The sequence below is a fragment of the Monodelphis domestica genome, chromosome 2, assembly GCF_027887165.1.
Source record: "Monodelphis domestica isolate mMonDom1 chromosome 2, mMonDom1.pri, whole genome shotgun sequence".
Lineage (NCBI taxonomy): Eukaryota > Metazoa > Chordata > Mammalia > Didelphimorphia > Didelphidae > Monodelphis > Monodelphis domestica.
The window spans coordinates 71,973,861-71,998,757 of NC_077228.1; the positions used below are offsets into that span (position 1 = coordinate 71,973,861).

Genomic DNA, 24,897 nt, shown 5'->3' on the forward strand with positions numbered 1-24,897 from the left:
CTGAAGCCCCCTCATACCCACAAGGACCAGAACCAGAATCCCAAAGAAAGAGGGAAGTGAGGGTCAGACACCGGAGAAAGGCACAGGAGAAGAATGCAGAGAACTTGGGGGAAAACCCCAACTGGGGAGGAGCAACCTTTCACTCCCAAGAAGCGATGCCTATCCTGTATTTCTCTGGTAGGCGGGAACAGCTCTTGCTTCGCCCAGAGGTGATGGCTGAGATTCCCCGGGAAGCATTCACAGTGGAAGCCTGGGTTAGACCAGAGGGAGGACAGAATAACCCAGGAATTATAGCAGGTAAGAGACCCTCTGCTTTTCTTGGGTTCTAAGACCCTGGCAAATGGGGTACTTGATCTTCTGAGGTGCTGATTGTGCAGAATGGTAGAAAAAAGGAAAGCTGGCAGGGTACCTGAGTGCAAATCCTACCTTAATAGCTGTATGACCCTGAAAAAAAATTACTTAGCTATCTCTGGGCCTCAGTATCCTGATATATAAAATGAAAGAGTTGGACCAGATGATGTCTAAGACTGATTACATCTCCAAATACTATGTAATTGGAGGAATAGGTTGGGAGTGAGAAGAGAGGGGATAAAAATACAAGAAAGGCCAAGAATGGAGATGGTTGGAGTTACATGGAAAGGTTTTTATTCCTTCTATACAAGATGAGCAACATAGCATCTCCATGGCAATGTCACAACTGTAATTGTCTCAATCCATTGAGTTTCTCCAACTCTTTACTAGGAGTTCCTTTCCTATTCCAGACTTTCCACTAAGCTCTCTCATCTTCTAGAGAGAAAGGACATTCTTTGACTCATAGTGACAAGATTGATGAGGAATGGAATGAGAAGGTGGTAGACTCCAACAGTCTTCAGAATCAGAGGGACTGTAATTTCTTTGCTGGGGAGCTGCACTCAGAGCATAGCTGGCTTATTAGAATGCAGGGCTTCTAGCTACATGACAACAGTGTTCCCCACCCCAACCCCCCCACCCCTGCCTATCTTAATGCCCTCCCATGGAACATCTTTGGACCTTGGGTGAAGAGATATCTGTCTCTAGATTCAGGGAAATCTTTAGCCTCTAAGCACAATGTAACCAATGCAGAGACAGTAGATCCTAGTGGAAAGAGCATAAGTGAATTGAGTTCTAGTCTTGTCTTTGCAACTAATGGTTGCAATTAATTAAATTAAGTAAATGTCTCTGCCTCAGTTTCTTCTTCTGTCAAATGATATCCTATCCTCTAATTCCTCACATTAATGTTGTAAAGCAAAGTGCTCTATGTGGAATATGGGAAATATATGTAGAACTCCATGGTTTACAAATCCTACCTGCTAGGTAGGTGAGTGGGAAGAAGGGCAACTCTAGTTCCTTTAATGAAGAATTGGACTTGTCACCTTATAACTTTCCATTTTTATGGTTGTAAAAAATAGGGTCATAAACCTCATAATGGTCCTGGACACAGGGTAGACAGTAAATACTTGGCAAAATGCACTAGTTGACTCTCTGTGATAGGAAAGTGTCTCATCCAAGGAGGAAGAATTAGGTGTTACCGTTGTTATCAAAACTGAGGCAACAAAATTTATTAGCTGTGTGATCTTAGCCAAATCTTAGTCTTGGCTTAAATTTCCTTTAGTGTAAGGTGAGGGAGTTGTACTAGATGCTCAATTCATGAAATTTAGAGGATCCCAGAAGTGTAGGTCCATTTTAAAGTTGAGAAAACTGAGGTTAAATAATTTTCCCAATGTCACATAACTAATGAGTAGCAGAGCTGAGATTTGAACTCAGATCTTTTTACCACAAATCCTACAAGTGACCATTCAGTCTTACAATATTCAATCCTTCTTCTAGTTCTAAGAACCAGAAATATTTGCTCCAGGTCACCAACAAAGTCAGAAGGCAGACTGAAATGGAATCCCCAAATGTTTGGAGAGGCAACTGCTTAAAGCTTAGCAGCTTCTTCCATAGTTGGGGGTCAGGGAATCTGTAAAATCAAGGACACGTTTGAAATCTCTATAGGAAAGGAAAGGTGAAATCACTATAGGAAAGTCTCTCTCAACCATCAAGGTAATATTGGGACACTCATTCCTGATGTTATTTCTCTTCTTCGACTTTGATCATAATGGCAGCTTTGGGGCCTGAGATACTCAGAAAATGAACAATTTCATTTTTACCCTTTTCCTCCTCTCTCTTTTTGGAGGTTAGGGATGGGAGATAGAAAAGACTGGAGACTGGGAAAGGTGGTGGGGGGAGTAAGGTGAAGTCCTTCTTCTGGCGCCAAGATGATGAAATAATACAATAAGATAATTCTCTGGTCAGGGCTGGCTGCTTTACAGATTTCCCCTTCTCACTGTGTCCTCTTCTGCCAGGGAGACTGCTCTCTTGCAATTCAGCCTAACAACAGCAACTTTTCTCTTGCAGTAGTAGGAAAAGGGGACCTGGGACCAATTCCCTGGCTGGGTAAAAGCAGAGTGGAATCCAAAAATATTACAAAGAAGAAACTCTCAGAGCCCACCACACTTAGGAAGTGCTCTGGGAACCTTAGAGTACTACAGAAATGTGAGCTGCTCTAAACTTTTAAACCCTTGACTTGAAGAAAGGCATTGCCTGCTACCTGCCACCAGCCCTTAGGTGTCGAGATAACTGAGATTTTGGTTCTTTTGACTTTTCTGTTTGGGTGCATGTGGGCTTGGACACAGATGAATGTTCTTGTGGTTAGAGGTCCTTCTGGAAAGTACTTACCTGAATTCTCTAGTTCCACTGATTGTCCAAAATGGACCATAGTTCCCTTCATCCTGTTTTATTATTAGGCAAGCTACCCTGTAAGGACCAATCAATCTGGAAAAGCCCTGATGCCCCTGGCATAAAGTGACTTACCACTTTAGTTCTCCCATCTTCCCCCATCCACTTTTCATAAGGATGGAAGAAAAGAGACCTCCATCAACAGGAAACAAAAAACAGCTTCATTTTTTTCCACCCTCCATCAAATTCTGTTTCATGGGCTTGCTCAAACATTTTGAAAAAGTTGATGTATTGAACCATGGTCTGGATCCCATTGCAAAGATGGGGGCTGACCCTATGGATGCTCACCCTTGGGCATTTCTAACCAGACTGGAGCTGAATACTACTCTGTGCTCTACCCCAACCTATGTACCCTTAGAGAAATCCTGTCACTTCTCTGGCCCTCAAGCTTTAACTAATCAGTCAAGAATGTCCCTTCCCCTGCTCAGATTCCTTTCTACTTGAGCTTTCTCTGCTCAGGAGTCTCATTCAGCTTGTAGCCCTTTTGCTGGAGAACCATGAAAGCTACAACCCCTCCATGGGGAACACAAGGCGGCTTTCATACCTGATTCTTTTACTATCCATCAACAAAACCTTCCATACACTTCTCCCCCTACACTGTCCATAGTTCTGCTTTAGTCCCAAGCCAGACTTAAAGCAAAGAGGAATGGTAGGAGGACCATGGTACTCCTAATGCTTTGTCCCATAGCCCTCCAGTCTTCAGTCCCGATATCCTCTCACTACAACCGGTACTCCTTGGAACACATGCTCTACTTTGCCAGGCCAATGAGTCTCACTGGCACTTGGAGAGGGGAACCCCAGGAGAGGCTGGACCTTTGGGAATACTTCTCATGTGAAACACTAGGTGGCAGTATTGCTTCATGCACAGGTTGACCAGCAACACTCCAGGAACCCTGTCGGGGGAAATGGCAATTTAGGTCTGCACCTGGTTTGGACAGCTGCCTTTGAAGGCGTGGTCCTTCTTACGGGTGGAAATAGCCCTTTCTTGGGGGCGGAGGTGACTTGTGGAAGTGACATCCTCGGGTTGTGGCTGGCTGGGACACCGCACATTTAGATACGAGAGAGAAAAAGAAAAATAGAGTACACATATATTCTTGGGCTAGCAAGGTAAATTGACTTCAGTGGATCACACAGCGTCATTTGATTTAGAGACGAGGACTTTTGATTCATTCTGCGATTCATACAGCCCAATCCCTGAGCGTCCCTCACTTCTATAGGATAGGACTAGCGCCCGGCTTCGCTTCCCTTCAAACTGCCATCCAAGTTGTCGAATCTCAAAACTGGCCGGTACCGCAGAGGATCTGGGTTCTAAAGCGTTCCCGAGTGGGAATCTCCTCTACCATCCCCCACCAAATAATTCCACAGCCTCTGTTCCAAGCTCTTCAATGATGTCAGTCCATTTCACCTTGGAACAGAACTGTTAGGAATGTTTTCATTTTATATGAAAGCAACAAGTCTTGACTTGTTCCTCTGTAACTTCCACTTGTTGTTCCCAGTTCTGTCCTTAAGGGCTAGGCAGAACAAATCTCATGCCTCTTCTGAAGAGTGCCAATCTTGAAAGCAATAGGAGAGAGCATTTTGGAAAAGGGGAACCAGGCTCAGTGCCCTGCTCTGCTATAATTCATTGGGCTCTTCATTGAAAGCCTTACTGAGTAAGCTGGTCACTTAGGGATACATGCTCACTAGCAACTAGCCTGAGGTCAGGATCCCATTAAACCCTTACTTTCCATCTTAGAATCAATACTATGTACTGGTTCCAAGGCAGAAGAGCAATTAGGGCTAGGCATTGGGGGTTAAGTGACTTGCCCAGGGTCACCCAGCTCAGAAGTGAATGAGATCCGATTTGAATCTAGGACCTCCCATCTCTAGGCCTGGATCTCAATCCACTGAGTGACCCAGCTGCCTCCAAAAGCTTTCATTTTACTTATCAGGAAGATGAAGGTTAGACAAGTGACTGACCAAAGGTCATACATCTGGTTAGTGGCAAAATCCTAGTCTAAAATTCAGACATTCTAAACTCACTAGTGTTCTTTCCACTCCACTATATTTACTCACTACTTCTCAAAATTAATTGCCTACTGTGTTGTGGTTGTTCAATTGTTTCCAACTCTTCATGACTCCATGGATCATAGCACCCCAGTGGGGTTTTCTCAGTAAAGATACTGGAGTGGTTTGACATTTCCTTCTCTAGTAGATTAAGCCAAACAGAGGTTAATTGACTCAAAAGGACTAGTCTGTGGCTGGATTTAAACCCAGATCTTCTTAACTCCAAGCCCACTGAGTCATCTCGATGCTCCTCATGGTCTTTCTTCAGGTTCACTTAGGTAAACCTTGCCATGAATTTTACTTTTAGATAAAAATGTAATTGGGAAATATTAAACAAAATAAACAAAATTGAACCAAAACCTCGATAATGTTAATATATTGTTTTCTAAATCAATTTGAGTCTTGAAGGGTTTTCATGGTCCTTATTTCTATTTGAGTTTGCTATCACTGGTCTAGGCATCTCAACAGTTAGTGGTGATTTATAAAAATAAATGACATGTTGACTTGAAAGTTCTTTTTATATCCTAAGGTTCATCACTGATCTCCGTTTTTTCATTAGACAAACTAAGTTACTATCCTACAGGGAATTTTTTTAATGGGTATATATTGTTATAAAATGGGAATCATTTGGCTTGATTTTGCCATTGATCTCTATCCTGTGTCCTTGTTAACATTTATCTGTTCTATAGTTTTAACCATCTTATAAGTCAGAGTGTTCTCATAACTAGCTTAAATGTATCATGTTGAAAAACTTTGACAAAAGAGCTCTTAAAAATGATAGGACAAAAGAAAAAAGAAAATCTTACATTGCCCCTTTGCTCAAAGATAAAGGAGAGCAAAAGCATGCTAAAAGTTGAAGAACTTTTACTTAATGAGCTTGTAACAAGGTCACTTGATATACTTTAGTCAGTTCCCGATTGTTTGCCCCTGGTTAACATGTGGGACATGCAAGTAGTGAAGGTGGGCCAATGGGATTTCCCCTAGTTTTGTTATGTTCACATCTACAGTATAACAGGTGGTAGCCTTAACAGCTCAGAGGTCTGTAGTTATTTCCTCACAACAACCCTGTGACTTAGGTAGTACAAGGTTTCTTATCTCCATTGTACAGATGAGGAAACAGGAGTGACTGGATGGAGGTCTCCCAGCTAGAGTCAAAGCTATGACTCAACTAGTACTCTCAGAAATCCCAGGCCAGTGCCAACCCCACTCAGCCATGTTGCATCTCTGATTAGTAGATGACATTTAGATATTATATAATTTTGCAGTTTACGACTCTCTTCCTTTACAAGTGCTTAAGTTTTAGCAGGAGGAAACAACAACAACAAAAAAAAAACACCTCCCATGATTAAGTTAATGAATTAGGAGGGAGAATAGTAGATGATGGCCATCTACAAAAGTTTTCAGATCAAACTATGTAATACAAGTTGAAGAACACAGTTCCTCCCTCCCTAACTTGCTCAGCCCAGAGTGATCAAATGAGAAACCTGGGTTTATTCCATGGTTGGAGTGCTTGAGGAACTGTGTGGCTAAGAATTTGGGTAAAAGGAGATGTCTGGAAGTTGGAGCTCCCTCAGCAGAGGACAGAGGATCACTGGCTCAAAGATGTGGATAAGAGAGGTCAGAAGATTACTCCTGTCTACTGCATCCTCTTCAGGGTTCTGGGGTTTTTTTTTTTTTTTGGTTCAGTTTTTTGCTATCCAGAAACTCTCCACAGTAGGAGCAGGAAAATTCTATTGCTTGGGGCAATAAGGGCTGATCCAGAGAGCATCCATGAATATGGGATGTAGGGAAAAAGTCATATTAGTATCTTGGAGTGGGCAGTCTCGACTATTCAGGATTTTATTTCTAGCACCTGATATGGTAAGTATAAGCCCATGTTTGTGAAGCTTTATTGGCTGGCATGATTTTTTTCTCTTCTCAAACTCCCCTAAGCCTGTCATCTCTTGTATCTTTATGTGAGAACCCAAGAGGCTTTCTTCTCTTCCCAAATCTCTCTCCATTGCACTAAAGAGATTTTTTAACCTTTTACTTAATATTAAATGCTCCATATTACTTTTCACCTGGATAGGCACCAAGTGACATCCGTACCGGGAACATTTAGCTCCTCAGAAGCAGAACAGGGTCATATTATGATGGAGTAGCATCTTTGAGAGGAAAAAGAGAAGGGAGAAGAGAAAAATAACACCAGGTTCATTTCCTTAATTGTGCCACGAGCTCTCTCTCCTAGATTCTGTCTGTGCTTATGCCAAGGAAGGTTTAAGGTGTCTCCTTACAGCTGCCTCTACAGGCTAGTTGTTTGGTATTTGAATATTTGGCACACAGGTGTTAGATTTGGGATTGGGGAGTCATCCAGGCTTCAGAGGGGTAGGAATTGGAGAAAAAAAAGAGGAGGTAGGGTGAGAGTGTCCAGGAGTTTGGCAACGAGAGAGAATTATCCATTAGAAAAAGTCATGGACATGATCCTATAATCCTATCACCTCTCTCACACAGACTCTTAGCACAGGGACCAGTCATAAATTCTTTTTGCTTCTTCATCTTAACCTCCTCACCAACCCACTTCCCTCACTCCTTAGATATTCATGCATTTTTTTGTGTTTTGTTTTGAGACTGGGCCACCCTGTCTCACAGAGGTTGAAATACAAGGGCTACTTGGCCACTCACAAAACTTTTCCCAATATTGATCATCAAGGGAGCTTTCATTTACTCTGTTTTCCCATTGGAGGCTGATTTTCCCCCTCATTAGGTGACCTGCTGGCTCTCTACTTCAAGACACTCACCATATTGATGTAGGACTTAATAGTCACCTGATTAGTTTTATCCTTCCTGTAGCTCAGAATTCCTGAGCTCAAGTGTTCCATCAGTCTCAGGCTCCCCAGAAACAGTAGCAGCAGTAGCAACTGGGTTTGAAGGCATGTGCTACCATCCCTGGCTAGACATTCACTGTTATGTGACTTGTCTTGGGGCACTCTCTATTACTTTTAGTAAGGAATTTATGAATTGGATGGACGTGTGATAGAAGTAAATGGCATCACCAGCTGTAAACTTTTGGAAACCTGGCTAGGTTTTCATGGTTCCTTAGTATTTGAAAAAGGGACTAAATGGACCCTAACGAGTCCAGAACCAGGGCAGAGATTCTTGGATTGCAAATGTTCAAAGGTGTCTGTGGCAGCTTTGGAAGGTGGGAATCACCCTCAATTTCCCAATAAATCCAATTTCCTTGGCTGTTCTCCAACACTCTCACCTCTGGTTTTATGCTTTCCACACCCCATCTCTTCTCCTTTATATTTCTTTACTATTCCTCTGGGGGCAATTCTGCCTGATGAATTCAGACTGTGCTAGCCATGCAGCTAACTTCTGTTCTTTTCTATCTTTATGCCTTTGTTGACAAGAGCAGAGAAACAGAAGAAGAAAACAATACATTACTTTTTGCTCAGAATCTGGATTGCTTGAAAATCCCTTGACTCCAAGTATGTAGTAGATAAGAGGATGTGTGTCTGCTCTGGGACATGGAACAAAATTATCCTCTGAGTTATAATGACAACAACAACAACAACAATAACAACCAGTTACATAGCACCCTAAGGTGTGCAAAACACATTACAAATATAATCTCTTTTAATCATCATATAGATTCCTAGGAGGTAGGTACTATTATTATCCTCATTTTACATATGAGGGAACTGAGGTAAACCAGGGAAAAGTGACTTATTCAGGGTCATTCAGAAAGTGTCCAAGTGAAGTGTCACCAACTTTTACATTTATCATACAGTTCACAAATTTGATATCTTCCAGAAAGAAATCATCTACATCAAATCTATGACCATAGACTAAACCCAACCAGAGAGCTTTTTCCAATCAATGAAAAATATCAGGTTTAAAAAACATTCTGCTTTTTTCTTTTCTTAAAAAAATTTAAACCCTTACCTTCTGTCTTAGAATTCATACTGTGCTTTGGTTCCAAGGCAGAAGAGTGGTAAGGGCTAGGCAATAGGGCTTAAGTGACTTGCCCAGGGTCACAGATCTGGGAAGTGTCTGAGGTCAAATTTGAACTCAGGACTTCCCATCTCTAGGTCTGACTCTCAATCCACTGAGCTACACAACTGCCCCTACAGTTTTTTTCTTTTTATGCAGAAATAAAGCTTATGTGACTCCATTCCATTCCATTTCATTTCACAAGAACTGACAAGGAAAGTGATCTTAATTAGGAACTGACTCCCAATAGGACTCATAAGTGGGAGAACAAGATCAGTGGTTCAGTACAAACACACAATGGTGGTACCTGGAACTTTCAATCTTATATGTTACAAAATTAAGGAATTACTCTGACTACCAGTTAGAGAACCTCAGAAAAGTAAATGGCATCCTAATTAGGTTGTATTTGGACTAAACTGCTGACTTGGATAAAAAAATATTTCATCTCAGGAGAAGGTGCTAGAGAGTTCAAAAAAAGACAAGTAAATTAGTCAGTCAATGGACTCTTCCTGTACAAATGTTGGATTTTCAGTTATGAAGACCTGGGTTCAGTTATTGGCAGTGGGCAAATCACTTAACCCCTTCTGAGCTTCAATCCCTTCAACTGCAAAGTGGGCAATAATAGTAATAGATATTCCTATTCTTAAGGAAATTATGAGGATAAAATTAGATAATATATAAAAGTATTACATAAATGTGTCAGCTATTTATTATTACTTTTAAATATCATTTTTTAGTTTGTTAAATTATTATTAGTGCTGTGTAGAACTAATGTTAAACTTAAATCAATGCTCTTACCCTCAAGAAGCGTATAGTTTAATGGGGGGAGATAAGACAAACATCAGCAATAAATGAAAACACAAGAAACATGAAATCACATACTTAATTTCAATCAGTGAATCAATAAATATTTATTGAATATCTCCTCCATGTCCCATCCTGTGTTTGGTGCTGGATATGTGTGCACAAAGAACAAAAGCATCCCTATTCTCCCAAAACTTATATTTTAAAGGGAAAATTATGTTTCACTACTTGAAAGCTTACTAAACCCAGAGTTTAGAAAACTGTAGAGGGACAAGACTCTTTAGCCCCTGGAGGGAAAATGATGGGAAAAAGTGAAAGAAGTATTTTGTTATTGAGAAGGCTGAGAAGTTGGAATATAATGTCTAGGAGGAGAGTTATAGTGAATTGCCTGCCCTCCTCTTTGCCTTTGTCTTCAAATCTGGATTTCTTGAAAATCCCTTGACTCCAAGTCCTGGTATGTAGTTGGTAAAGAGGATTGGTGTCTGCACTGGGACATGGAACAAAATTATCCACTGAGTTATAACAAGCCTCAGTTTCCAGTGAGGGAGGTAGACTTGATGACCTTCTGAATCCCTCTTAGCTTTAAAGACTATTTAATAACCTAGTTGCTTTCCTGTTACTTACTAGATAATCTAGAAATTTAGATGAGCATTGAATATCCTCAAAAATCTGATTTCTGCCTCTGTCCTCGGGCTGATTTCATGCTATTCTCCTTCATGCATGCATGCTATGGTAAGATCAAACTGGACTTCTTGCTATTCTCCTCTCTTGTCCCACTCTGCTCTTCCATCTCTGTGTTGAGAACCATTTCTCATACCTGGAATTTTACCTTCTGATCATCATTTATTAAAATAATCCTCTGTATCAAAAACCAGTTCAGGAGCCACTTCCTTCCATAGAGGCTTTTTGTGTTTACCCTTGACCACTGACTTCAAAGTATTTTGCTAACTCTAACTTTCCTAGAACATTTTGCTTAGATTTCTTCTTTGCACCATCACATTCTACTCTGTACCATGATTCTTGCTGCATATGTCTTTTCCAATGGCATAAAAAGTCCTTGAGTTTGGGGAATTCTATGCTGCTTTTCATCTTTGTATCTCCAGTCCCAACCACAATATCTGGAAAGTGGTTAATGCTTAATAAATTGAATTGAATTACCCAGAACTTCTCTGAATTCTATTTTTAGGATAAATGCAAATCACAACAAATGCTTTCCAGGGAAGCTACCACCACTTTCTAGGAAACAGGATACCAGTCATTTGTGTAGCACAATTACTGTAAAAACAGCACTTAGCATGTCTTACAGATAACAGGATCTCTTAAGTGCTTGTTGGATGGATGAATTGATTGAATAGGGATTGGATCTATGGTTTCCCTGCTACCTTTAGGCAATAAACATTTCCTAAGCTCCCAAGGTGTCCTAGCCACTGTGATAAGTACCAGGGATACAAAGAAAGGCAAAAGACAACCCCTTTCCAAGATATTCTGAAGAAGCTCTCATTGTAATAAAGGAAACAGACATATAAACAACTATGTACAGACAAGCTATATCATCCTTCAATCTTTTAAGCTGTGGTGACTCTTCATGACTGCATTTTGTGTTTTTCTTGGCAAAGACACAAGAGTGGTTTGCCATTTCCTTTTCATTTTATAAATTAGGAAATGGGGCAAACAGGTTCAGTGACTTGTCCAGGTTCACACAGCTAGTAAGTGTCTGAGGCCAGATTGTAACTCAGGAAGATGAGTATTCCTGATTTCAAGCCCAAGTTCTATCCACTGTACTACCTTGTTGCCCACAAACAAGTTATATATTAGATAAATTGGAGATAATGAGTAGAGGAAAGGCAATAGAATTAAGAAGAATCAAGAACCCCATAGAAAGTAGGAATTGGAACTCTCAAAAAAGGAACCAAAGCATGTTCATAGATTGTCTGCAACTTGATGTCTTAGTGAGTTGCTTCATGCATTGATGGGTTAAATGACTCATCTGGAGTCTTATAGTCAGTATGTGCCAGAACCTAGGTCTGAACTCAGGTCTTTCTGGCTCTCTGGCCAGCTCCTTAACAACTACCAAATGGATAAAGTAAAAAATCAACAACAAAAAAATCAGTGACTTAGTTAAACAAGTAGGACCCAATCCCCCAATTCTAGAATATATTCCCAAAAAATATTCATCTTGTTTTATTCCCTAACCTTTTATATCCATACCTATAGTCCTCTATAGTGACAGGCAATGTTAAGCATGATAACCCGGGAGCATCTGAGTCTCCAAAGGTTATATCTAGGTTGCAGAACTTGGACTAAAACATTTTAGAAAGGCTTTCAACAACAATACTAAAAAAAAAAAAGATTTTGAGTTTAACCAGAAAGTTAAATGAAGAAAAATGCTGGCTGGATTGAATTGAATCAAAAATGCTCAAGTGCCTGAGCACTCTGGTTAAAATCAAGTTTTCCCAGACCTCGTTTGTATTCTTCTCCAGTTGCTTGGCATCTGCATTTCACCTTGCTGCTCAGGAGAGAAGGAAAGAAAGGATCTTCAAAGTCATACAGTCTCATGCTCTAATGTTACAGGTGAAAAAAAATAAGACCCAGGACCATGGTCCAAGGCCATATTGGAGGTAAATAGAAGAACCAGAATTTGAACCCTGATCTATGGTCTTGAAATCAAACACATTTTTTTTACTATATTACAAGTACTTCCCTCATTTCTCTCTGTGTTATTCATAGCAAAGGGTTAGAGAATGAGTCAAAAGTCTGCTTTATGACTTCCCTCTGAATGTAGAGTTGTAGATATTCATAAGATCACAGAATTTCATATTTGATAGAGAACTGAGTGTCCAGCCTATGCTTGAAGATTGCCATTGATAGAGAAAATGTTATTGCCCTGAGGTGGCCCATTTCACTTTTGGATAGGTTGACTTATTTGAAAGTTATTTTCTTTATATCAAACCCCTATTGTACCTAGTAATATCTTTGGTGGTCCAGAAGATTCATTCTAATTTTTTTTTCAATGAGAGTCCTTCAAATTACTTGTATATAGCTATCACATCTCCTGCCCTTCCTCAGCCCAGATATTCTCTTCTTCAAGCTAAACATGCCTAGTTCATTTACATTATTCCCCTAAGATATGCATTCAAGGCCTTCCTCCATTCTGTTATTCTCCTTTATGGTGTCTTCCCAGAAGTATAACATTCCAAACTGAATGTAATATTTCAAATATGGTCTGAGTAGGTCAACTATAGAAAGAATTGTCACTTTCTTCTTGATGGAAATTAGGAGTCTCTTAGCACAACCTATTTATGTATTACTGTAGTTTTCTGACTTTCATATCAAACCTTTGACTCCATCTTAAGAGACTTTATCAAATGCTTTGCTAAAATGTAGGCAAACACTATTTGCAGACTTGGCTTGACATATTTACTTAGCAATACTGTCAAAAAAGGATTAAAGTTATTATATCCTCTCTTATGCGTGATAAAACCATACTGGTTCTTTGAGATCAGCTCTTCAGTTTCTAGACATTTATTAAAATTTTACCATCTCTTTAATGTTTCATTCTAGAATTTTCCCAGTAATAGAAGACAAACACAATAGCCTCAACTTTATAGATTTCATTCTTTGAATACTTTTTTCCATCACATGTTGGACTCAAATGTATATTTTCCTTAATTTTCCTTCCAAATGTTCAGACTGGTTTTTGAGGTCAAAATGAGGCATTTTAAAATGTTTCATTTATTTAGTTATTCATTCATTCATTTCACAAATTTTTAACATCAAGTTCTTACTATGCTCAAGATACTATGGTGGGGTGTTGTTTTACAGTGCTGTCATGGAGCTTGACTATTTAGAAATGGGTTCCTTAAAAGTAATGATACCTGGGGGCAGCTAGATAGCCCAGTGGATTGAGAGCCAGGTCTAGGTATGGGAGGTTCTTGGGTTCAAATCTGGCCTCAGACACTTTCTAGCTATGTGGCCCTGGGCAAGTCACTTAATTGCCATTGCCTAGTCCTTACTGCTCTTTTGTCTTAGAACCAATATCTAATAATAATAGAAGGTAAGAGTTTTTTAAAAAGTAGTTTTACCTTTCCTACAAAACTCTCTTAATCCTTTTCAAAATGGAAGATAAAATGAACACGGTTTGGTTATTATTAAGTAAACAAGAGTAAAGAAGTATAATGGATAAGATGAATGAGAAGTAAGACAGTGCATTCTTAATATTATGAAATCAAATGCCAAGTTTGGACAAAAGACCTGAAATAAAAAAGAAAACTTGAATTTATGGAGCAGATGAATTAGAAAGTAAATTCTACTTATTGCAAAAGTGGTTTCCATTTAGTAAGAGGATTATTTGCAGTTTCCCCTTAAATAACAGGTCCTTCTTTTACACAATATAAATAGAATGGGGAAGTTTAATTTTAAAATGTATAACATATACACAGCTTTCCAGGAATGCATCAACTGTGCAGTTTGAAGCACACCTGAATCTAATTGAAAGGTAAAAGCAAAGCTTCTAAGATACACACGACAGCCACCCCTGTTGCCTAGCCTGTGCCTCTTAGGGAGCTGGTGATGATAGAAATAGGCCTTTAATGCTGCTATCTGAGAGTTACACGTGAAGGCACCAAAAGGGGGCAAACGCAATGAGCTGCCCAAGTAAGCCCCTCGATAAGGATGGTGCAATTATGGGTGGAGAAAGGAACTGACATCCTGTTCTGGGAGCCGACATGTCTCACTATGACCCAGCATGTGCTGCTCATTAGGGTATCTTATTTAAGAGTCCGAGATTGAAAAATACTACAGCCTCTGTCTGGATAGACAGTGAATGACTTCACATTACTGCCTTCCCTCTACCGCCTGCATTGCCTGCCTTTGACTCAGGGAGATTTGTTCTTCTTGTGTGGCATGAACAGAATTCTGAGCATATCACTTTCCTGTTTTTGTTCAAGAGAGGCAGGCAAATAAGAAAGGACAAGCCTTCAGGCACCTCTCCACCTCAGCAGGGAGACAGCAGAGAATCCAACCACAGCTTCTCAACTCTCATATGGTCATTATGCAAACCACAGACTTGTAGTGAGCAGGCACTGATCCTCTGTTTTTGAAATTCTGTAGGTGCAGGAGTAGCAATGATCATTGGACAATTGGGAAATTTCATATCACCCATTCTTATTGGGGGTTTAAAAAAAGGGTTTGAAATGACATCTTAAAGGAAAATTTATGCTTTAAAAATTGCCCAGGAGATTTTTTTTTTGTAGAGAAGCACCAGATGTAAGGAACATTTCAGCTCTTAATAAATTTAAGCTTCTCTCCACACCAATGTGTCACATCCATGTCTCCATGTCAAGAGAGGGGAAACAAAAACAAAAACAAAGTAACTCGCTGAACTCTCAGTTGGCTCAAATGTACAGAAAGAAAGTAAGGAAAACTTTTGTCTAAAAGCAGTGTTATAGAAAAAGTTGCCAGGGATATGGGGTGATAAAAGGATTGTATTAGAACCTTTTAATTCTCAGTAATCCCTCATGGGAAAAAGCTACTGATTGGCTCAGGATAGGACCACCAAGGCAACCTGCTTAGAAACCACACATTTTACCTAATGGCTTGGATGCTAAGCCACTGTTAAGCAAAGCCTCTAGTGGAAGCTGCTATGAACAACCTCTATCACTACCTATTAAGAACTGGACCAGGAAAAAGATCCACTTTTATAGCTTGTAATTGATAGAGGGCCAGAAGGAGGTTACTTTGCCCATTGGCATCTAAGACAGTTGACATATGGTCACTAAGGAAATAAATTCCTATGGGTTCTATTTCCCCTTCTGTCACTGATAAAAAAAAATTGTTTTTCTTTTTTTACATCTCCAGTATTCAATAGAGGGGCTGAAACATGGCAGGAACTCAATAAATACTTGTTGAATAATGTTTTCCATGATACCTAGACCTTATAGATATTACTTGTATCATGTTATCTAAAAATAAGTATTTACTTCACTGTCGTAAATATTTCTTTGGTTTGGGATTTGGAGGATCAGGATTTGAATTGCACTTCTAACCATTTGTGTGATGTGCAAATTACCTAAACTCTTTGGGTCTCAGTTTCCCCATCTGTAAAATTATGAGGCTGGATTAGATGGCTTCAAAGACTTACTTTCTTGGTTCTAAATCTATGATACTGTGATCCTTAAATCTAGATAAAATCCTTCCTAGGACAGAGGAAGTGATTCTCTTCTACTTCTTCCTTGTTGAAGAAGGAAAGTAATTGACTATCTTTTTTGGTTCATTTCTGACATTTTAAATTCAGCTAAGTAACACACTATATAAGACAGTGCTGGTAAGTGTATAGAACTTGATCTTAAGGAATTTATACTACAACAAGGCGAAAGGGACATTTAGAGATAATGAATATATAAATTAAAGGCTCTGGCAACATGCTATGAGAAATTCAATATGAAGCATCAAGGATTGTTCTGTAGAAGGGGTACAACCTTAAATTGTTCTTGAAAACAAAGGGAAGGATTTTAGTAGGCAGAGATAAGATAAGATTCTTGGCAATGGGAGAAGATTATTTGGGCAAAGCCAAGGAGATTAGACATGGCAAGACGTGGAGAACAGGGAAAGAAAAGCAGCTCCGTTTGCCTAGAGGAGAGAGTATATGAAAATGAGGATTGTGAAATGAGGCCATAAAGGTAGGTTGGAGGCAGCTCATGGTAAATCTTGAGTGACAGAATCCTCATACTTTATTTGAAATACAAAGGGGAATCCTGAAAGGTTTTCAAGTTAAAGAGTGACATGGTCTTTGTGGTGCTGTTTAAGGAAGATTGCACAGGCTACAATGTGAAGGATTGACTAGAGAGGACAGAATGAATGCAAAGAAAAACCAACTAGGAGCTTTGATATTGGCAAGAGGCACTGGGAGCCTGAACTAGGTTGCATTATGAGTTGAGAGGAAGTGACACATGTAAGAGCTTAGATAGAGGTAGAATTGACAGAAGGGGCAAGTTTTTTTTTTTTTAAGAGGGGGAGAGATATGATGAGGTAAGCCTTACAGCATTAGATGAAGATGATTTTTGTGGAAAAGATTGACCTTTGTTTCAGGTAGAATCTTGAGGTTATTAAAAGCAGGGTATGACTTCCATAAGACAAAGTCTTATCTCTTTTCCCTATTCAATTCTAGGCTAACCTTGTTGTTTATGAACAATGATTAAGATATGTGAACCTATGCACAAGCTTTATTTATGTTCATGCAACCATATGTCACAGTCTGGAAAATTTTTTTTATTCTTTGACTATTTCCTATATGAATATGAATAGTTAGGCTAAACTCTTTTGAATCTCATTCAGGAGGATTTACAACAGAATATATATACATATATATATTATTCATATAGAGATCATCTTTTTATAATCCTTGGTCTGGAAAAGATTATAGAGACCATTGAGTGCAACTCTTTTATTTTAAAGTTCAAGAAACTAAGGCTGAGAGAGGCTAATTGACTTGACGAAGGGCACAAAACTAATGTCTGAAGTAGTATTTGAACTTACATTTTCTTAACTCCAGATCCAGCATTTTTCCATTTGAACTGAATTGAACATATTCCATGATGACAGCAAGATTTTTTAAAAAAATGACAATAATATTTAACAATAATATAATGCACATGATTAGTTATAAATATGTAAAATTATATATAAATACATATATTACTTCATTTTATGCCTTTCTTGATATTGATAAACAAAACACCATCATGAAATTAAGAATGGTTTTAACATATATAAGGAAGACATCCTGTTGGAGACTGGGAGCCTTTAAGGTAGCATTTTGCTTTGCTAAATCAAATCCTATCAAGTATCCAAGTATGCTGGCATCATTAAGGAAGGCAGAGTTTCTGGGAATCCTATGATTAAAGAGATAAAAATGGCATTGTATTCTGTCCTTCTATATTTGCAGCAATGTGTTTAATTCTGGGTGTGACATATGAACGATGTTGAAAAGCCAGAGAGCATTAACTGGAGATTAACCAGGATGGGGTGGAGTCTTGTGTTCAGGACAGGTGTGGATCACTCAAAGGAACTTAGACGGTTCAAACTGGAGAAGACTCAGTCATGGATAGCTGTCTTCAATTATTTGAAACATGGATTCATCTTGTGTTTGACCCCCAGAGATCAGAGTTGCTTCCCCAAAAGCAAATTAACTCTTGATAGAAAGAAAAACTTTCTAAAAACTATTCAAAAACAGGGTGGGTTGACTTGGGAGGTAGTAAGTAGCTCTCTCTTGTTGAAGATATTCAAGCAAAAGGCAAGGTTAGATGCTTACTTGATAGATTGGTAGAGCTGATTCCCTTGGGAGGTTGTTTTAGTTTTGTTGGTCACTGATATCCCTTCCAACTCTGAAATGGTGTGATTCTATGACTCAACTTGGTAGATGTTGAGTTTGACATGCCAATAGGATATCTAGTTAGTGATATCTAGAAGGCGGATGTTAATATAGAACTGGGGCATGAGGGAGTGGTTGGTGAGGATGAAATGGAGATAAGGATTTGGGAATGATTTGCCTAGAGGTGATAATTGAAAGCCTTTGGAGAGGGTGAATGAGATCATTGAAGGGGAATGGAGAGAGAGAAGAGGGCCAAGGACAGTGCCTTGGGGTACATCCATATTGAAGGGGTGGAGGAAAGCTGAAGAGCCAGCAAAAAAGATTTTCTCACAGTTCCCTTGGCAGTTATTTTAGAATGGAAAAAAATACTCTCTGCCTTTGTCTAAATATGAGGTGACCATTAGAAAATCTGTGGCTCTGAGCAGGCTTGGATGCTTCAGCCCTTTCTGGGTTGTGTACCTGAAGCTTCACAAAAAAAAATGCAATATTATAGGAAGTACTGAAAGGCTAGTGGACAGGGCTATTCTGAGTAGGCATGGGGGCATGAGGAAAGAGAAGTACAAGCTTGAAACCCAAGACAATTTAGGTATTCATGATCCTTTACCTGTTTAACACCTTAGTGGAAGTAAATTTGTTTAAAATAAATATCAAGGGCATCCTTGAACAAGGCAAATTGAGCTTACCTATCATGAAAGAAGAATAAATAGGGATGTTGCAGAAGAGAGATATCAAAATGGAAAATAAGGGAATAATAGGAGAAGAAAGAGCCACATTAAGCAGCCATTTGTATTTTTTTATAGTTGACCATGTAAGAGCTATAGGAAGTCTCTATCATCTCTACAGACTCTTCAAATATGGGGCTGTATCCAAGACACAACTAGAATGTACTGTGTCCACATCCAGTCTAGGGTTGTTAAGCAGCATGAGAGTGATAAAAATGTAAGGAAGAAGATATATGTTTTTACTTACTAGCCATAGTTGGTCAAATTACTCTTTGAATTTCAGTTTTTTTTCTTTATAAAATAGAGATAATTACATCTGCTCACCTGTCATGAGGTTGTTGTAAGGCTTGAATAAGATCATGGATTATCATTATAGGATCAGAGAAATAGTGCTAGAAGGACCTCAAAGGCAATCTAGATGAATTCTCTCATTGTATCAATGAGAAGGGAAGTAAAATGACTTTTACAAGAAGTGTGTATCAGAAGCAGGGTTTAAACCCAGATCCTCTGACTCAGAGGACAAGACTCTGTCCATGGTAACACAATGAATCATAAAAGTATATTCATATAAACTGTTCATTCTATTTTTGACATAGATGTTAGGATTAGCCAATTTTGTTATACCTTTTGTATATATTCCCTTCTCTTTTTTGATTGCTATTACCCTGGTTCAGGCTATCATCACCTCATGCCTCACCTATTGCAATTGTGTGCTGGTGGGTCTGCCTTCATCAAATCTTTCCCCAGTCTCGTCCATCTATATTTTCCACCATATACCTCCCTATACTTTGTTATTCAGTGACATTGACCTCCCTGCTGCTCCTTACAAAGGCTCTCCATCGCTTGCTTCCAGGTATTTTCTTTGTCACCTCTGCCTGGAATTCTTTCCCTCCTCATCTCTACTTCATGACTTAATCTGGCTTTCTTCAAGTGGGAAAGTTCTATGTATTCATATCCCTGATTTACTCTTTGTTAGATATGCTAACAATTTTATCTCTTTTATTTAACTCTTTTATAATTTAACTCTTTTATCTTAATAGAAGGTCTACATATGCTTATCAACTGTTTAAGTATATACACACACACATCCACACTGTGAATAGCACTCAAGTAGTTATCTTATTGAAAAGCTTATCAGACAATGATATACTCAAAACAGCCCAATCATAAAGTGGAGGCCTAAAATAAAATGGAATTAATTCTCTTAAGTTGGAAAACTTTTTCCTACTCTTTTTTTTAGAAAGAAAGGAGGGAAGGAAGGAAGAAAGGAAAGAAGGAAGGAAGATACATAGTAGCAACCTTGAAAAACATAGAACCCCTAAAGTAGTTAGAAAGAACAAACCTTTAATCAGGACAAAGTAGACAATGCTCTTATTGGCCCTACACATAGTCATACACTAGATACCATACAGAGACAAGATTCTGGGACTCTGGGGACAATGTCTCTAGGAAATAGCACCTGGAAAGGAGATCCCCCCTTTTTTTGAAAGAAAGGAAGAAAGAAATAAAAGAAGAAAGGATGGAAGGGAAAAAAGGAAGGAAAGAAGGAAGGAAGGAAGGAAGGAAAGAAAAAAGGAAGGAAGGAAGGAAGGAAGGAAGGAAGGGAGAAAGAGTACTCTTTTATTAAGATGATAAAACCTATTCTCATTTGCACAAGTCTCAGCTAAAATCCTAGTTTCCAAAGAAGCCTTTTTATAATCGCCTTCAATTCTAAAGCCTTCTTTCTATTGGTATGTTTTGTTTGTGCATAGGAGTGTGTGTGTTGTTTCTCCCATTAGACTGTAAGCTCTTTGAGGGAAGGGATTGTCTTTTGTCTTTCCCTATATCCCTAGCAATCATAGTGCCTGGCACATTGTAGGCCCTTAATAAATGCTGGTTGATTGAATGATGGAATTAGGGATTTCAGAATAGTTTTGATTTGGGAATTTAGAATTGAATATACTTATAGTTTCACTTTTTGAAGGTTCATCAATTAATCAACTAGCATATATATTAAGTGTATTTAACATGGGTGGCAAATGCTAAATATACAAAGAACTAGAAAAAAGCAGCCCCTTCCTTCAAGGAGCTTACGCTCTAATGAAAGACAATGTGTATATAATCGTGGACACATACAAGCAGAGGGAAAATGAATCCTAGAGGTCATAGAAAGAAGCTGAAATTTATTAGGTGTGAGCAGAGTGACATGGATAATATAAGTTTCATGACTATTGTGAGGGTATGTATGGAGAACTGGAAAGGCAAAAATCATAAGTCTAAGTTGTCCCATTTTCCTACCCCTATGTTTCTTCTTGCCATTTCCCTTTCACAAGAGAATCCCTCTTCCTCTCAACCAATCCTTCTTCTCTTTGTTCCTTGGCAAGCTGAGAGTAGGTATATTATCTTTCATCCCTATGGACTCAAGGGAGAGACAAAATCTTTTCCTTCTTCCACTCTTCCTACTTTCATCCATGCCGATGTAGAATGCTTGACTAAAATGAATAATGGAGTTGAACGAGAGGTTGAAAAATCTATGAAAGATGTTAGTGAAACAGCCCCCAGAGGATTCTGCTCTCTGAGCTCTAATTCTTAAAAGCTTTGGCCCACAGATATAAAGCTTAGCATCTAATCCAAACCTGAATAGCCAGAGAACAGCTAAAAAATACCTTGATTTTACTTCTGAACTTTCCCCCATTCTCCCTTCTTACATACTACTGTTCTCTGACAAAGTCTCATGCCCTTTAATGGATAATGGCTTTACAGGAATCACTTTAACCTGAATGCTAAATGGTTAGTACATAGTTGTTTTCATGAAGACTCCCTGATTTGATTTAGCTCCTTGAGAGCAGGGACAACTTTTTGTCTTTCTTTGTACTCCCAGAAATTAGCACAATACTTGGCACATGATTAATAAATATTATTGAGTGATTGACTGTTTGAGGTGTTGAAGAAGTACTTCTGCAGAAGGTTGGAGCCATGTGTGGGAGAGAGCTTAGACATAATATTCCAAGAGTGCTGAATTTTTTTTGATAGATGTTAGGTGGCTCAGTGGAACTATTACTGTGTTTAGAGTCAGGAAGAACTAAGTTAAAATCTGTTCTAAGACATTTATTGGTTATGTGACCCTGGGGAAGTCTCTTAATCTGTGTTTGTCTGAGTTTCCTTATGTGTATAAAGGGAGCTGATAATAATAGCTCCTAATTATCAGGGTCATTGTGAGGATCAATTGAAATAATATTTGTAAAGCACTTAGCACAGTGCCTAGCACATAGAAGGCACCCCATAAATGTGTTTCCTTCCCTTTTCTTCCTCCCTTCCTCCATTCCTCCATTCCTTCCTTCCTCCATTCCTCCATTCTTTCCTTCCTTCCTTCCTTCCTTCCTTCCTTCCTTCCTTCCTTCCTTCCTTCCTTCCTTCCTTCCTTCCTTCCTTCCTTCCTTCCTTCCTTCCTTCCTTCCTTCCTTCCTTCCTTCCTTCCTTCCTTCCTTCCCTATATGTGACGTAACCAAGGCTTGACTTTAGGATTCTTCTGCCCTCTTCCCCATCTTCCCCTAATCAAATGCACACCAGGGCAACCTTTCAGAGTTACTGATTCTGATGCTGTCCATGTAGCCCAATTATGGCCTTTAATGTAGTCTAGTCTTTCTGAAAGCCAGTAGGACTTCCCAGAAGGCCAGGGATCCTACCTTTGTATTAAATCCCTTTAGAATTTCTGAGAAGATTTGAAATTCAAAGGTCTGCTTGAAAGGAAGCATCATTTTTGATAGGAGTCAGAGCAATAGTTCTGGGGATTTTAAAATTTGGCCTATTGCCAAGGTTTGCCATTGACTGATATTTCATGGTAGTGATTTTCTAGGGGGTAGTTCTATGAGAAAGACCAGTAGGAAGGTCTTAGGAAGATTAATCTGGCTTCTGATCTGATAACTTGTGAAAAACCAGTTAGGTGTAGTTAAAAAAGCACAAGACTTGCATTTCTTATCCTAAGCTTTGTCACTTACTGGCTTTGTTGCTTTTGAAAAGTCACTCAATATTGTTGGGCCTCAGTTTTGTTATCTGTAAAATAAGAGAATTGGAATAGCTGATCTCTAAGGCCCTTTCCATCTTTGATAATCAATGAGCATAATAAATATTTAACAAAAATCTACATTGCAAGGTACATTCAGAAAGGTCAGTGGACATAAATCAGAGTACTGGTATATGAAACACCACTCTCTTTGTTAATAATAATAGCTGGCATTTATATAGTATTTAAATTTTGCCAAGTGCTTTCTATATATTACCTTATCTGATGATTTAACATCCATGAGACTTCAGACACTCAGCCTCTCTGGATTTCAACTTCCTTGTTTGCATGAGGGTCTTGGACTAGATGAACTTGAAGGTTCTTTTCTATTCTAAAACATACAAGGTTCCAATTAGATTAAACATCATTGGATTTAGAGATAGAAAGGACAATAGATATTGTCTCATGCAACTTCCCTTATTTCATAGCTAAGAAGACTATCAAGAAGTTTAAGCTAGAATTCTGCAACAGATCCTGTAACTCAAAATCTAGAGCTTCCTTTAAGAGAAGGAACCATGGAAATGCTTTACCAAGAAGTGTGGGCTTATGCTCTATGTACATCTGTGGGTTCTTTCTACTATTCTGCCATAATAAGTGAATCTTTTGTCTTCATGCTTATTTATTAGGTCAAACCTCTTAAGAACGTTAGCTGTTCTTAATCTGCTTCTCTATAAGAACCAACAAATCTCATAACCCAAATGGCATCTAAGTCAGGGGAGATATATAACACTAATATCACAAAACATTTCATGTAAAACACATTTTATTAAGCATCAGTTGTGTCTAAGGTCTTTTCCTATATAATGGAGATATAAAGGCACAAGTAACATAGTCCCTACCCCTACTGAATATTATGATTTATCCATCCAACTAACATTTGTTGATTATGTATTATATCTATAGAACTATGTTAGTCATGGTTCCAAGAAAGCTCTCTACTCTTAAATAGTTTTCAGTCTAATTGGAGAAATTGATTAAGGGTATAAATTGGTATGTGATTAAATGTTGAGTGATTTACAGAATGTTTCAGAGGTTCTATGATGAGAGGGACAATAAGTGACCAGGGTAGTTAAGAAAGACTTCATGAAAAAAGTATGAATAAAACTTGGGCCTAGAAGGATGGGCAGGATTAGACAGGCAGAAAAGAACTGGGAAGAATTCATAGAGATCGATATGAAATCATTAATTGAGAGAAATCATAGGCTTTAGAGTCAGAAAGCACCTTAATGAACATTTGTCCCAATCCCATTATTTCACAGATGAAAAATCTGCTCTTGAGAGATATTTGATGCTGTGTCCAAGGTCATATACTAGAATAGGGATTCAAAGTTAAATCTTTTGACTATCAATATCCAATATATTTTCCATCCCATAAGAGAATAGTATATCTTTCCTGCTTCTTTCCCTCCTTTCAACTTCTACTATCCCCCTTGCTGTAAAAAATGCTGTGTATTTACTTTGAGATATAATGGGAGATATAGCATGATATAGTGGGGAAAAATAGGCCAGATGTATAATATATGCTATAATCCTAGCTGCCAGGGAGGTTGAGACTGGTGGATCTCTTGAGCTCTAGAGTTTTAAACTGCAGTGGATTGGACCAGTGTCTCAAGTCTCCTTTTGCTCCCAATGTATATATATATATATATTTCTCCCTGTGTAATCTATGGCCTCCAATAGAATATAATCTCCTTGAGGACAGGGATTATTTTTTTTTGTTATTATATCCTGAACCTATTAGGTGTCTTGAAATTTTTTTCAATTACTTTTTATCTCTGTCTGCAAAGCTATAACCACTGTGGAAATTCTCCCCAACTCCTCCATAATTTATGGTTTTAAGAGAGAGTTGCCTGGAGCACTGAGACCCAAGTGATTTGTTTAGGATCATCCAACTGGGATTGTTGGAAAATGAAAATTCTTCTTAAGGATGCTTCCAGGTTATTAATGTGGATAAAGTATATCTTTTTTGTTTTCTATGTATGAGTCTTTGTGATTGGTTTAGAATGAGACATATGCTCCCATACTAATGCCTCCTCTTTCTTATTTCTGTGATCCTGTGGCAGAAAAAAAGAATATGAAAGTATTCCTCCCCTACCACCATTTTTAAACCCTTACCTTCCGTTTCAGAACTGATATTAAGTATTGGT

The 24,897-nt window shown here is 38.6% G+C and overlaps 1 protein-coding gene across 1 annotated transcript in view; it reads left to right on the forward strand.

The window, feature by feature from the left end:
* PAPPA2 (pappalysin 2) overlaps positions 1-24,897 on the forward strand; it is a 451,060-nt gene that overhangs the window by 22,364 nt on the left and 403,799 nt on the right. The window contains exon 2 of the mRNA XM_001373611.4: positions 7-297. Within this exon, the coding sequence (XP_001373648.2) occupies positions 7-297 (291 nt within the window). The remainder of the gene's footprint in view (positions 1-6; positions 298-24,897) is intronic.